Source organism: Electrophorus electricus, chromosome 3, assembly GCF_013358815.1.
Source record: "Electrophorus electricus isolate fEleEle1 chromosome 3, fEleEle1.pri, whole genome shotgun sequence".
Classification (NCBI taxonomy): domain Eukaryota; kingdom Metazoa; phylum Chordata; class Actinopteri; order Gymnotiformes; family Gymnotidae; genus Electrophorus; species Electrophorus electricus.
In genome coordinates, this window is record NC_049537.1 from 10,091,220 (window position 1) to 10,106,074 (window position 14,855).

General features: G+C 41.8%; 2 protein-coding genes across 3 annotated transcripts; both read left to right on the plus strand.

The window, feature by feature from the left end:
- zgc:123305 (uncharacterized protein LOC641489 homolog) lies at window positions 1-13,348 on the plus strand. 2 transcript variants are annotated; one of them, XM_026997615.2, is made up of 22 exons: window positions 1-87; window positions 599-649; window positions 5,008-5,208; window positions 5,343-5,438; window positions 5,539-5,780; window positions 6,071-6,178; window positions 6,368-6,476; window positions 6,568-7,375; window positions 7,512-7,605; window positions 7,839-8,050; window positions 8,173-8,266; window positions 8,404-8,473; window positions 8,642-8,734; window positions 8,974-9,047; window positions 9,413-9,551; window positions 9,717-9,865; window positions 9,949-10,035; window positions 10,263-10,415; window positions 10,537-10,651; window positions 10,794-10,897; window positions 11,020-12,616; window positions 13,163-13,348. In XM_026997615.2, the coding sequence occupies exons 3-21, from the start codon at window positions 5,017-5,019 to the stop codon at window positions 11,159-11,161; spliced, it is 3,081 nt and encodes a 1,026-aa protein (XP_026853416.2). In that variant the 5' UTR covers window positions 1-87; window positions 599-649; window positions 5,008-5,016; the 3' UTR covers window positions 11,162-12,616; window positions 13,163-13,348. The 2 variants fall into 2 exon arrangements, with proteins under 2 accessions (XP_026853416.2, XP_026853417.2); XM_026997616.2 differs by having other exon boundaries at window positions 5,584-5,780.
- Window positions 12,584-14,701, plus strand: trim107 (tripartite motif containing 107). The gene is given in 3 exon segments (XM_035524094.1): window positions 12,584-12,616; window positions 13,268-13,322; window positions 13,325-14,701. Coding segments are annotated over 3 exon segments (1,305 nt in total). The 3' UTR covers window positions 14,542-14,701.
- Window positions 14,702-14,855: the final 154 nt, after the last annotated feature.

Here is a 14,855-nt window from a genome sequence, read left to right on the forward strand (position 1 = left end):
GTGTCGTCATCAACCTTGGATATGTATTGAATGTGGCTTTGCGTCCGGAAGTTTGAGAACTTTATACAAGAACTCGCCGTAGATAAGGTAAGGGTAAGAGCGTCATCAGCTAGCTAGTTTTATATTTAAGTATTTGTACGTGTCGTTTGGGCAAATATAAGCAACAACGTTAACTAGCTAATAAATCTTCCGTATTTCGTCATTCGTATTAAATCATAGTTAGGTAGTTAATTCCCAGTAGCGAAATGCGTTGTGTAGCTTCCAGGCTGCCATTGTTGTTGTTGTTGTTGTTATTATTATTATTATTATTATTATTATTAGGTGGTGTTATGAGGTCCTGACAACACGTTAGCAGTTTCCTACCTTAACTAACCTAGCCAACTTAACCTTGTTAGCTACCAAACCCTAAAACTCATATCGTTTCGTTTGTGAGTTTGTAAATTTACTTGGCGAACTGTAATGAGCGACGTTCAGTTGTTTTTATTTGACTTATTGGATATACATGCGTATTTTCTCTTATTGAACTTTTCAGATAAATAACGCGTCTAGCTAACTATAGAGTTCGATATCTAGCTAATGGAAATGTATATTTTTCAAGCTTTTAGGCTTCTTCTAGCTAACTAGAAGTTCCAACTTCGAGGCGAACAAGGTGAGCCACAGCATGTGTTTCAGGCTTGAAACGCACTGTAACATCCAGGCTTGAAACGCACTGTAACATCCAGGCTTGAAACGCACTGTAACATCCAGGCTTGAAACGCACTGTAACATCCAGGCTTGAAACGCACTGTAACATCCAGCCTTGAAACGCACTGTAACATCCAGCCTTGAAACGCACTGTAACATCCAGCCTTGAAACGCACTGTAACATTGCTTGTTACTTGCAAATTCTCATTCAGTACTGAACAAGTCAACACGGCAGGCAAGGCAGTCACGGACACCAGGAAAACATTCACTTGTGACAAACTGTTGATTTGTCGCGAGTTTTTACTGTTTTGTACATTTACCTAGATATTTAATAGATGTAGCAACATATACTATGTAGCTAGCAAAATTACATATAAAAACACTTCATAAAGTTGGAAGGAGCCACTGTATTGCATAAAGCTATCTAGATAAGACGTTAAAGAACCAAGAAGCACAGCTAGCTAGCTAGCTAGCCCATTTAATATTTATAGTGTTATGAAGTCTCATCTCATGTTGATAGGAATGTTAAATATCATCTCCGATGTTCCCAGAATTTCTGACCTGGAAAAATGCCTTTCAATTTTTCTGTTTGTACAGGATGTCTAAAAATAATAGGAACAGGTAGCCTGCTTCAGATTTTAATCGAGCCACAGTGACTCTCCAGTGGACATTCACTAAATATGTAGGAACTGAACTGTTAGAAAACAAAGGCACTTTGGGGGAAAATAAGCAATTTAAATACCTGCAATGAATCTTTAATATAAATTTTAATATAAATCTTAATATATTTACATTTACGGCATTTAGCAGACGCTCTTATCCAGAGCGACTTACAAAAGTGCTTTGTCATTTACACATAGAATATATACTAGTACAGTACAGTAGGTTAGAATCAAACATACCAATGAACTAGAATACTGTAGAATACAGCGATGAATGCTGATAACTAGAAGTACAAAATACATAAGGTCTATCTTAAACAATGATAAGTGCTATAGACAATAAGTGCTAGAGTTTGTTAAACAACATAAGCTATACCCTACAATAAGTATTAATTTAGTCAGTCAATATGGCTGTAACCTACACACTCTGTTATACAGTTAAACCATGTAACTCATTTAGATCCACAGTAGTTATTAGACAATATATAATTGTCTACATGCAATCTATACAACCTGTATCTGTTTTTATGAGTTTCTGATGCTTAATATAATAATTAAACAAGAGTATGAAGTCACTATATTTGTCAAAACAACTGAAAAAGGTTTACAATATATCTTCAGCATCTAAGTGACAAGTTTAGAAGCCAATAATACACACTGATTACATGAACTATTTAATGAAGAATCATTAATAATCATTAGGCTAAGACATTATGAATTTGGTGTAAACTCAGTACACTGCATACACTGTGTTTCATCATCTTAGCCCGTCCTTTCCTCTGGTGTAAGTGAGATGTCCCAGCTGGCATTTAACAGCTGACCTAGTGGGCCTTAGGGCTTTGTATCAGAGCCAAACTGCTGGTGTTTGCAAATGCTTTCAATACACCGTCAGTAAACAAGAAACACCGTATGTTTCTTGTTTACTGTCGGTTTACTGAAAGCATTTGCAAATGAGCAGTTTTACCATGCTGTGGTCTGATGCACTACATTAACCACCATCGACTGTCTCATCATCCCATTGCCCATCTGTCACTGTCTCTCAGCACTGAAGTCACAGTCTTATTCTGCTTTTCACCTTTATTTGACAAAATGCCTACAGTCTGTACTCTATTATACACCTCTGGTCTCTGTCCATTTTCACACCCTCACATATTGCACACACTCAATCACCTCACATGTACACAGGTCAGGTCACAGCTTGTTAGTGAATCAGCACAGAAACAGGAGTGAAAAGAATGGCTGAGTCTGACACAAACTGCTGACCTGTCACGTGCAGCAGGTGTGTGTGTGTGTGTGTGTGTGTGTGTGTGTGTGTGTGTGTGTGTGTGTGTTTGTGTGTATGTGTGTGTGTGTGTGTGTGTGTGTGTTTGTGTTTGTGTGTGTGTGTGTGTGTGTGTGTGTTTGTGTGTGTGTGTGTGTGTGTGTGTGTGTGTGTGTGTGTGTGTGTGTGTGTGTGTGTGTGTGTGTGTTTGTGTGTGTGTGTGTTTGTGTGTGTGTGTGTTTGTGTGTGTGTGTGTGTGTGTGTGTGTGTGTGTGTGTGTGTGTGTTGTGTGTGTGTGTGTGTGTTTGTGTGTGTGTGTGTGTTTGTGTGTGTGTGTGTGTGTGTGTGTTTGTGTGTGTGTGTGTGTGTGTGTGTTTGTGTGTGTGTGTGTGTTTGTGTGTGTGTGTGTGTGTGTTTGTGTGTGTGTGTGTGTGTGTGTGTGTGTGTGTGTGTGTGTGTGTGTGTGTGTTTGTGTGTCTAGAGGCTGTATTTTGCATTTTGTCTTTGTGTTTTTATGAGGGAAAAAGAAAACGAGAGGGTGAGAGAGAGACTAGTGTGTATGTGTTTTGGAGTGGTTAATGAGAGAGAGAATATACTGGGTCTCTCTCATAGTGTTATCAGCAGCATTACTTTGTTGTCCATTCCACATAGACATAGACACTAGCACTGACAAACTAACTCAGTAAAACCACAGAAAGAGAACTGAAACGAGAGAAATTAGTCCTGTAGTTGTACTGGCTCACCCTAACATGGCGACTCCATACGCTATGAAATCTGGATGGTAGTCTTGGGAGATAGCTGCATTCAAAGAGTCCTGGGAAAGTGTCTCAGGTTTTGGGATGGAGATGGTTTTGGATCCTGACTAACGACAGGAGCGGGGCAGCTCTAACCCAAACTCTGGGTAAGAGGTCATACTTCCTCCCTGTCATTACTGGCTGATTTAGAAAGAGCCTTAAAATGCTTTTATTGTTAACTCAGTAGACTGTTGCCCAGCCTGTTTATGTTTTGGGTGTTTGGTTCATTATTTTAAATTAGTTGATTCAAACTAATTGAATAAAATCTGACTAACTGTAGATGAGTAAATCTACCTAGTTAAAACCTAAGAAAATAGCTGTAGCCAAGCTCTTTAAAGCTCATTTCTGAGGTAGTGTGCCATAGAAGCAGTCCTGCAGTTTATTAATACAAAATCTGGGATTAGGGCTGACAGCTAAGACTATGTTCGAACCATTTGGATGATTCCCTTGGTCTTTACCTGTGTACATTTTACGAGAGAGTGTGTGCAACATAGAGCTGTAAGATGATAACACATGATGATGAGGTAAGTTCCTTTTCACCTGTGAGGTCAGAGTTTGAGTGCACCTATCTTTGATGTTCATGTTGGGTCTTGTTCCTGAAGTCACACCTGCTAATTAAACACAAAACAGTCAGATCAAGTCGGAGCACTCATGAAGTTTTTCACGCATTAAGATTTCATGGAGGATTAGCCTATTACAATCTACTGATGCACTAAACATGTAATTAGCAAGGCTAGTCTCCTACAGTCTAGCTCTAGGCCTTGTTTCCTTATTAAGCTGCAGACACGTAGTAAAAGAAATGTTAACACTTAGTACCATGTCTGCATTTATAGTAGGGCTGTAGCTATCTCCAAAATTTGACAGTCAAATTGTATCTTGTTCTATATGAAGATTCAACTATTAGTTTTTCCTATGGAACGTTGGGCAATCAGAAAATCCATTGCCATGAGTTCCAGTGATGATTTCGATCATATTAACACAGTCAAATGCAACACCGTCATAAAAACATATTTTTGAGCATTTAAGACTGATAATAAAAAGGCTGGATATGCTATAAGATTTGAATTGCAGCCTGTTCGAATTGCTGTCAATTTTCAGGGGACAGCGCTATTTTTTTTTTTCAGTGAAAAGCTGGAATCATTTTTGTGTTGGCTACATGACTTTAGACACTACCATGAATCACCCATGCAGTTAGTGCAGTTACTTTTTGTGTGTCTGTGGAACACTGCATGTGCCCAAGTTAATGTGCAAATGTCTGCATACTTGACACCATAAGGTCATTAAAATAGTTATGGTTAAAAGAGGCTATTAAGTCACTATTTTGTTTGCTAGAACAGTTGACTCAGCAAAATAAACATTTGCTACGCCTTGAATATTGAGTATTATTGTTTTAAGTATTAGTGCAGCCTGTATTTTCTTTGTTTCTTTGTCATGTTTTGTGTTGGTGCTGTGAGCGTAAATGCTTTTGGAAGGGCAGTTAAGTCGTCTTGATCATATATCCATTCCCTCTATACTCTTTAATCATTAAAATTAAATCTAGTAACTTAAAGTTTATATTACCAACTCTGTCTGTTTCTTTTTTTCTCTGTTTTGTTGTCTCTCTCAGTCCCAGACCATGAACTACGTGGGTCAGTTAGCAGAGACAGTCTTTGTAACGGTCAAGGAGCTTTATCGTGGCCTGAACCCCGCCACACTCACTGGGGGCATTGACATCATCGTTGTGCGGCAGCCAGACGGCAGTCTCCAGTGCTCTCCTTTCCATGTGCGCTTTGGGAAACTAGGAGTATTGCGCTCCAAGGAGAAAGTGGTAAGACGCGGGCTGTGGCGGCTCAGGAATATGGAATATCCATCTAAGGAACAGGGGCCTTTGAACTGACTAGAAGGTTGGGTTACGGTCTGGTGTGTTTCATCCTTTGATGTCTACTACCATTGTATTTTCAGGTGGATATTGAGATCAATGGCAAGCCTGTTGACCTGCACATGAAGCTTGGGGATAATGGAGAGGCATTCTTTGTGGAAGAGAGTGAAAACTTGGAGGTATTATCACTGTCAGTGTGCTATAAGGCGGTAAAATGGTCTTCAAAAGCTGTCAGGAGGCTGTAATATATTAGAAATATTATTACTTTCTCTTTCTCAGGCTGGGCTGCCAGCTCACCTCTGCACCTCCCCTATCCCCATCGAGGTTCCACAGTTTTCCGAGGTGACGGAGTCTCCCTCCAGCACCACCTCGTCTTCCTCCACCCGGAGGAAAAAGCGAAGACGTAAGCGTGCCCGCTGCGATGCGCACCCCCGGGAAGATTGTAGCTCGTCCTCGGAGGAGAGGGAGACCCCGGAGCAGGAGCTCAATAAAGAGGAACCTGTGTCACCCATGATGGCGAGGTCCGTGTCTGTATTCAGCTTGTAAGAAGAATTATGTTGAAGCTGCTGTCATTCGGTGTTCGGTTTTAAAAAGCCAGTTTTGCTGATCAAATTAGATCTCACATCAACAGCAAATCAAATTCTGTCAATGTTTTATATCCAGTAGTGAAAACATTTATATGTAAATCAGTGGGCACTGCATTCTCTGACATCCAGGATATTTTTGTCTTTTGAATATCGGGTATATGTGTATTGTGAATGACATTAGTATGCTTGGGGTTTTTATTTTTGTTCTTAATGTGTTTCCACAGTAAGTCTGTGTACTACTCTCTTTCTGAGGAGCCAAGCGAGGATCTGACTGGAACTCAGACCAAAGACCTGCACCCCCACTCTGATGGAGAGTGCTCTCCTACTGAGAGGTAACACTCATTATCAAAGAATCTATGTTCCAGTAAAAATACCATAACACTTTACATTCCTTATTGTAATCCTGTCTCTTCTCCTAATGCAATAAATGTAACATTGTTGATGCAATAATTGCTCATTTTCCCTTCTTCTCTTTGTCCTTCAACTCTCTGCCTCTTCTCTACCTCTCTCCCACTCCACAGTGTTTTCTATAGTCGTTCTTCATCCCCTAAGAGCGACTCTGAGTTGTTGGTGAAGCCTCAGGAAACATCAGGGCCTCAAATGCAGTGGAACTGGGGTGGTTTTCCCAAGGTGTTGTACTACACCTCGGTGCAACCTTAAAGTGGCCATTATGCACTTGAGAATCAAAGTCTAATTGATGAGATGTGTGTCTGACCCTCAGGTGTGCCAGACAGAACGAACCGGAGACCTGCCCCGTGTTCCCTCCTTCCTCTTCCTCCCCTCTGACCACTCGCACTCAGTCCCCTCTGACCAATCCCACTTCCGCATCATCCAACGTCAGGCCTCAATAGACATGGAGTCCTCCACCCCCCTGGAAATGGTAACTGTGGTGAGACCGGAACCTCGGACATTTGTAACGGAGCCTCGTCTCTCAGATAACTTGCCCAGAGTTTCGCATTCCACCCCAAATGGTACACCAGAGGCTTCCCGACCCAAGCAGCGTGCCTCCCCACTCAGGCTGGACCAGGTGGAGCCTGGAGCCACGGACGACCTTCGGCACGTCTCAGGACCTCAGGGTCTAAATGGTCTGATCGATTGCACAGTTAACACAATTAGCACATGTAGCACAGACGGTAGTGCTAGAATTGCTAATCCACTTAACTCTGCTAATGGCAACATTGCTCCTGCCGTTAGTGTGATCACTGTTGTCTCAGATTCGCCTGACCACCAGAGGAACCAGACTGACGCTGTAGGCACGGGTCGGCCAGAAACATTAGCTACCTCAGTGGACTTAATCGGCAAGACAACTCCACAGAGTGCGGCAGGAAAGGCAGCTTTGACAGAGAAAGACAGTGGCATTGAAGCTTTCAGTGAAGGACTTGCTGAGGTGGAGGAATGGGCAGACACACACACCCAACAGGACAATAAGGATGCGGAGACACAACCCATGAAAGTCATGCAATTAGTGGAGTCGCCGGGCTCTTCCCAGTCCCCGTCTAAGGCAGCAGAACTCCAGGAAAGGAAAAAGGGTGGGCCTTGGTGCCATTTCATCCACACGGAGAAATTCAGCATTGTTCTGATTTAATTTAGTTGAACTTAAAACCATCACTTTTCTTAAATGTAGATGAAGTTTCCTATTTCGCTTATTTTTAATTCTGTGCACAGGCAAGCGCAGTCAGCATTTAGGGCCAGCAGACATCTATCTGGATGACTTGTCCAGTCTCAACCCTGAAGCGGTTGCATTATATTTCCCAAGAAGGTGAGGTTTTAAATTCCCCTGCATATGTCCATGCGGCTTGGCCTACAGCACACATGCTGCACTGTGCTATTCTGTAGTAAAGGCACGTGCAGAATCTTTGCATGTATGCATCAAAACTTGTTTTTTTTCTGGGTAGTCCAACTAAGAAAATACGGTAATAACCAGCCTGACCATAACTAGTCCTCCCTTTCTTCAGTCCAGTCCAGCTCTGCCCTGTTTGTTTCTTTGTTCAGTGACGGTGAATCAGCTGTTCAGTCTGGCGCTGAGCTCAGTTCCATCCAACTGCCCAGGACCTCCCCACAATCTAGCCAGATGTCTCCTCAGCCTCTGAGCACAGGAAACGTGGACAGTGGCACAGAGTACCTGTCTGACTCAACCACTGACACGCTGGACATCTCCTTGTCCCTCTGCGGGACCAAGGACCACACAAGGCAGATCAACAAAGGTAGAGAAAGGGTGCATGATGGGAGAGGAGACGGAAGGAGAGGTCAGCTGTGTCCCAGGTGTAGCTTAGAGCCAGTAATATAAGCATGGACATTTGGGATTTCCTTGTGCCCTTTGTTGCAGAGAAATTTATGGAGCATATTGTGAAGTATCAAGACCTTGTGAACAATCCTGGAATTATTGATGATCCAAACCTTGTCATCTGCATCAATTCAAAGTTAGTGAAATTTTTCCAGTTTTCCAAAACATAAAAGCAGTAGATGTTTTTCAAGAGTATGGGATTTTTAGTTCTATTTGCACAAGAGCATATTCTCCCTGGTAATTAGTGATTGATTTCTGCTGCTCACCTTTTAGTTATTACAACTGGGCAGTTGCTGCTCCAATGATTCTGTCAATGCAAGCTTTCCAGAAGAATTTGCCAAAGGTACACCTCTGATATACTTTATATAGGCTTATGCCATCATTCATGGACTTAGGAGCTGGATGGGAGAATGACCCTGGAGCATGATTCAGTATATGAATAAAAAAATGTTTTTGGGGTTTTTTTTGGGTTTGTTTTTTTTGTCTTAAAAAAATGTTTCTCTTTACTCAGAGTACAGTTGAGCAGCTGGTGACGGTGAAGATGCCTAAGAAGTCTGCCCGCTGGTGGTTTTCCTGGAGAAGGAAAGACATGGACAATAACCAGGTGCAGTTGTAAAAGGAAGAAGTCAGCACTAATGAATGAGTCTTGATTGTAGATGACAGTGTCTTGCACAACACTAGGGAGTGGCATAATGGCATCAATACTGCTGCAGTTCTGTTTCTTAATTCTCCATCACCACAACATTGAGAAGTACAGTCATGAGTCACATCAGTTGTCTCCTATCTCCTTTCTGTCTCACTCTTATTCTTTCTTTATTTCTTCTCTTTATAATTTTTTCTTAGCCAAGTTCTAAACCTGGCTCAGATGAAAATCACCTTGAGGCCTCTTCTTCCCCTCCTGTATCTCCCTCACTAAAGTAAGACCGATGTTTGTGCTTTGGGCACATTGCATTTACACCTATGGCATTTAGCTGACAGTTTTATCCAAAGCGACTTACAGTTAGGACTGCGCACACTTGGGCAGCAGTGGGGCATAAACTGGCAACCTTCTGATTACTAGTCAAGTACCTTAACCACTGAGCTACCACTACCGTTGACCTTTAACCTGTTGTCTTTTTCCTCATTGAAATATCATGAAATGATTATTACACTTGCTCCTATATCAAGAGTCTCCCGTAGCTATTGGATTTTAGATGCAGATCTCTTAACACCCATATTGTCTTTAAAAGGGTCCCATTTGTTTTCTTAGTGAAAATAGAAGCCAACATTCCTGTGTGTGTAGGGATTACTCTAGCCAGCTGTCCAGTGATGATGATGTAACTGACTCCAAGAAACAGAAGAGTGGAGCTGAAGCCATGAGCACCTCACAATGCATGAGCCAGGTGTACCGCAAATCCCTGCGCCTCACCTCCCAGCAAATAGTAAGAGCTCCACTATCCTGCTTTTGCTGTTTCAACTGTGTAGAGGCCCCATTGTCTTGTTATTTATTCATCTATCCTTATTACAGATTTCCCACTTTTCTTTAAATGTATTTTATTTTAATACATACATTCATCTGTAATGTTGCGTGTGTATGTTTGTGTTAGGAATGTCTTAATTTACGGGAGGGAGCAAATGCAATTGTGTTCAGTGTGACCACTCAGTACCAGGGAACCTGTCGCTGTGAAGCAGCCATCTATCTATGGAACTGGAATGATAAAGTCATAATCTCAGATATCGATGGCACCATCACCAAGTGCGTATATTCGTGTGTGTGTGTGTGTGTGTGTGTATACACCTCCATGTACAATTAACATTTTTTACATTTTGCAATTCCAGGTCAGATGCACTAGGTCATATTCTGCCACAGTTGGGGAAAGACTGGACCCACCAAGGCATCGCCAAGCTTTACCACAGAATACACCAGTAAGAGATACGCATGCTAGCAAACCTCTCTGCAGAAGCTCAGCCCTTCTCACTGCTCCCAAATCACCTGCAGCACATGCCAGTACTGCTTACCGAGAGCCGCATGCATATGCATTTCAAACACAACAGTCGGGGCATGGTAGCGTGGTGCTGGCACCACGAGCGAAACGATATCGGCAGTACTGATTGTGTGATCTGGTGTGTGTGCATGTGCTGCATTTCCCCAGAAATGGCTACAAGTTTCTGTACTGTTCAGCCCGTGCCATAGGCATGGCAGACATCACTAAGGGCTATCTGCAGTGGGTCAATGAAAAAGGCATTGTATTACCCAAAGGGCCTGTACTGCTCGCTCCGAGCAGCTTATTCTCAGCTCTACACAGGTACGTAAACACGCGCTCTGAAGTGGTTTGCCTTTGCTGTGGCATGGTTTTTTTTTTTAATTGTTTGTTTGTTTACAGAAAAATGTATCTACTCTAACATATTGTTCACCTCTGTTTATAGGGAGGTGATTGAGAAGAAGCCGGAGGTGTTCAAGATCACATGCCTGAACGACATTAGAGAACTCTTCAGTCCGTATCAACAACCGTTCTATGCTGCTTTCGGTAACAGGACCAATGTAAGCATGATTACTAGGTAAAAGGCAACCAGTAGGCCTGCGGTATCTCATAGAGGATAATGGTGTCTGAAGGTTTGGTTTTTATCTCAAAGAGTAACATGTTTCTGTGTGTGTCTTGGCGGTGGGGCTGGTATGGGTGTAGGATGTGTTTGCATATAAGAAAGTAAGAGTACCAGAGACACGTATCTTCACTGTGAATCCGAAAGGAGAGCTCATACAGGAGAAAAGTAAAAGCTACAAGTCCTCGTAAGGAAACGCGAACACGCATGCACGGTCACATTAGAACCAAGAACACGGACAATAAAAAGATTATTATAACATGTATTATAATAGGTGTTAAACTTGTATATTTTGCATGTGTTTCCCAGATACAACCACCTGAGTGAGATGGTGGAACACATCTTTCCTCTGCTCTCTAAAGGCCAGACTACGGCTTTTGATCATCCAGAATTTAGCCACTTCTCCTATTGGCGAGAGCCCCTCTCTCCACTGGATCTCTCCTTACTCTAGACTTCCACAGCTATCTTCGCCTGCTCCCAATTTATGCTTCATACTACTCAGGCTTCTCTCATATTGTCTCACCTTACCATGGATAGAACACTATACAGATGAGTGTATCCTGTGACCCACAGTACGATGGTGCCTTTTATGCAATAGCATACACATGTATACACTACAGGATGTACTAAAATTTAGTGACTGTATCTGTACATAGCCTCAATGAATTCAACTCTTCTTTCTTTGCTAAATATACATGTATGGAAGAAATGTAGAGTAAGCTAATCTAATGGGGGAAAGTGGTATCTCTTGTATTTTAAAATTCACGCATGCACACACAAAAACCACGTCCTTGGGTCTTTGTCTAATCGTGTCAAACCATTTACATTCTTGAAATATGCCTTTGATTGTCAGGGTTTGGATAATATGCCAAACTAGAGTTACAGAGCTGTAACCACAATGCACGTCTCCTCTGAGCGAAATGATGCAGCAGTTTTGTCAGAATAGCTAAAGATGATCGCATGGTGTTTTAAGGTAATTCACTTATGCTACCGTAGTGTGATTTCAGACGAGCGTGTGCAATTAAGTTATCTTACATGTTAATGTTAGTGTCAAAGGTATAAACATTAAATATTGGTGTTATTCAACAGAAATGAGAAAAGAGTTATGTTTCACACGCTGTTTCTGAATAGATAGCAGCGCTTCTCTGTAGGCTTAGTATTTAGGAAGTATTTTATATCGACCCATTTATTCATATCTTACTATTTTATACCTGAGTAATTGCGTTCATACATTTTGACATGATTTACTTGAACGAATCACAAACGCCAGTAAGCACTGAGGAATACTTCTCTTCAGTAGGTAACAGCACAAACTTGAAGTAATTTGCTGTAAAATGTTTTTTGTTGTGGCACTAGTACTGATGCATTTGACCGCTCAAGTTTGATAGAAAAAGATTTTCCACCTCGGGAAACGACGTGAAACCGGGCGATTGTCGTGCCGAACAATGATTACATTCAAAACCTTTTTTTTTTTTTTGTATGATCGTTTTTTTACTCCTCGTATTTTACTTCATGACTAAAAGCTTGCTTAGTTACAAATATACCGTTTTGCTTGTATATTTGATCTCACATTTAATATTATTTAAATGGAGGGATGTAAGGGTGAACAGCGTAATAACAGACTATGTTCTGCGTAATATGAAATTGGGGGACTCTTATTCTGTTATAATGTTGGTTGTGTTTGTAATAAAAAGGTTAACGTTTTGTTTAAAAAAAAAAAAAATCTTCCCACATGGAACTGGGCGTTTCTTGGTGAAAGACACACGACCGGAGGTCGCGTCACGACGTTAACTGTTAGTAGTATGCTAGCGTATTTATTTTTCCGTAACTGTTAAGCAATGTTCCTTAGGGAGCCACCCTAACCAAATCGCCAATGATCCGCCATGCGGATGTCCAACGTGGACAGGTGTGTAATCTAGCTACTTACCACAGAATGTTAAAGGATTTAATATTAGTTATGTAGACTATTCATAACGACGAAAGAGTCAAATATTTAAGATTGACTAAATGTGATCTTAAGGTTCGTTTTCTACTATGGCTGTAGTCTATTGGTGGCTTTGGTTATTATAGTCTACAGAAAACGAAACTAAGTTTATAATAAACTGATTTTTAAGTATATAGTAATTAAACGTGGCTCTATCGCGGTTTTAGTCTATTTGATAAACTCTTCGTTGCATAGCATAACTGAACCATTAAACAGATTTTTAAAGCCCTGGTTCTATCTTGGGGAGAAAATGTAATCTAACTAATTAACCTAGCTTTAACAAATGTTATACGTTGTGAAATATAGAGGAGAAAAGCTCGACTATTCAGCGAATGTGTCACATAAACTTTAACACGATTAGCTGTGTTATCTTCGACTGCTCTCTGTATTTGTAAATGTAAATGTATTTGTGCAGATGGCAAAACGCATATTTAGCTGGAGACTTACCAGTATTCCACTGTCTTTCAGAGTTCCGAGAGACGTATGCCATGGCTTTAGGTTTTTCTCATAGTGCTTTGAACCTGGAACTCAGCTGTTTCTGTCTGTTTTCCCCCTCCTGAAGCTTAAATTCAGCATCACTGCAGAGTGAAGTACCAGAATACAAAATTCCCACAGAGGAATCTTTAACTATGCAAGCAGCCAGAGGGGCACTCCAGAAAGAAGTGGATATAGAGATGGAGCGCTGTCATGAGCACCGTTCCTCTAGCCAGGAGAAAGATGAATTTAATAGAGTGGGTGACTTAGCAGAAGGGGTATCCACAGGGAACACAGCATTTGATGAGTCAAGCAAGAACAAGTTAAGGTTAACTCCAGTGATGGCACACCTCCAAGAGAAGATTACACTTGTGGATGATCTGCTGGCCAAGGTAAAGGAAAGAGAAGTTGCAGTCACGGCATCACATGCTGCCCTTAGAGCTGAGGTGAAGGCACTACTGGAAGAGATGATGGAGCTTCTGAGGAGCTACAGCACAGCAGGGATGAAACTACTAGAGGCTGAGCTGAAGTCTAGAGCGGAGGCTGAGGAGAGCAGGGTCCAAAAGGTGTTAGATCTCCATAGGCAGCTGAAGAAGGCAGAGCTCCAGGCTAACACCCTGTTGGATGAGCAAGACAAAGTCAGATTCAGTGAAGGGATTCTGGACATTGAGATGCGTGCTGCCAGCCTGATGTTAAATCCTCTGGAAATCGAACAGATTGATGCAGAGGCTGCAAGCACCAACATGGCTGGCATGTATGTGGAAATGGAATGCCACAACTACCAACTCCGTCTCAATCTTGGGGCTGCCCAACGTCGTTTACGAGCTATTCTTAACCCTTCAGAAGTGACCTTTGATGCAGAGACACTGCATCCTAATTTGGTCCTATCTGAAGATCTCAAAACAGTGTCTTTTACTGCTTCCAAACAGCCTTATCCAGCTGGACCGAACCGGTTCACCAGCTTCCTTCAGGCTCTGAGCTCTCAAAGCTTCTCCAAAGGAGAGCACTGTTGGAGTGTGGTGGCTGAAGGCTGCTCCTGGGTGCTAGGGGTGTGCTATAGAGGGCTGCCTTGCTCTGGTAGTGGAAGTGGTCTGGAGAGCAGCACTGGAGCTTGGTGTCTGATGTGGTGTAATAACCTTCTCAGGGCATATGAGGGAGGACAGGACATTCCACTTATGCGCACCACGTCTCTGCGGAAGGTGGAGATCCGTCTGAGCTTCAGCAACAAGAGTGTGGCATTTTACAGCATTAGCTGCATTAATGGAGCCAAAACTCACCTGCATACATTCAGTGTGAGCTTCACAAAGCCTATCTGTTTAGCTGTGAGGATGATGTCTGGTCAGCCTAATGCTCGAATAACGCTGTGTGAGTAACATACTGCTGTTTGTAAAGGTAGTTATTAAGGTTTTGTTAGGCAAACAAAGTATTTGTTATTCTCACATTCTTTGTCAAGTTCCCCCTGGCAATAAAGCAAGCAAGCAACCTCTCTCTCTCTCTCTCTCTCTCTCTCTCTCTCTCTCTCTCTCTCTCTCTCTCTCTCTCTCTCTCTTCTCAATGACTAAATGAAAAATATGCAAATGTGTGTAATTGTTCCATGTAAAAAAATAAAGTTATTTTTCCCCTTTATTTACAAAGTGTAAAAAACTCTTTAAATGTTTTAATTATTGTTGTAGTATTAGTTGTAGTA

Bases quoted from the DNA above. Each gene is read 5' to 3' on its own strand.
- zgc:123305 (XM_026997615.2), top strand. From the start codon at position 5,017: ATGAACTACGTGGGTCAGTTAGCAGAGACAGTCTTTGTAACGGTCAAG. The intron at 6,179-6,367 runs GTAACACTCATT...CCCACTCCACAG, and splicing joins GAGTGCTCTCCTACTGAGAG to TGTTTTCTATAGTCGTTCTT. The intron at 10,652-10,793 runs GTAAGCATGATT...GTATGGGTGTAG, and splicing joins CTTTCGGTAACAGGACCAAT to GATGTGTTTGCATATAAGAA.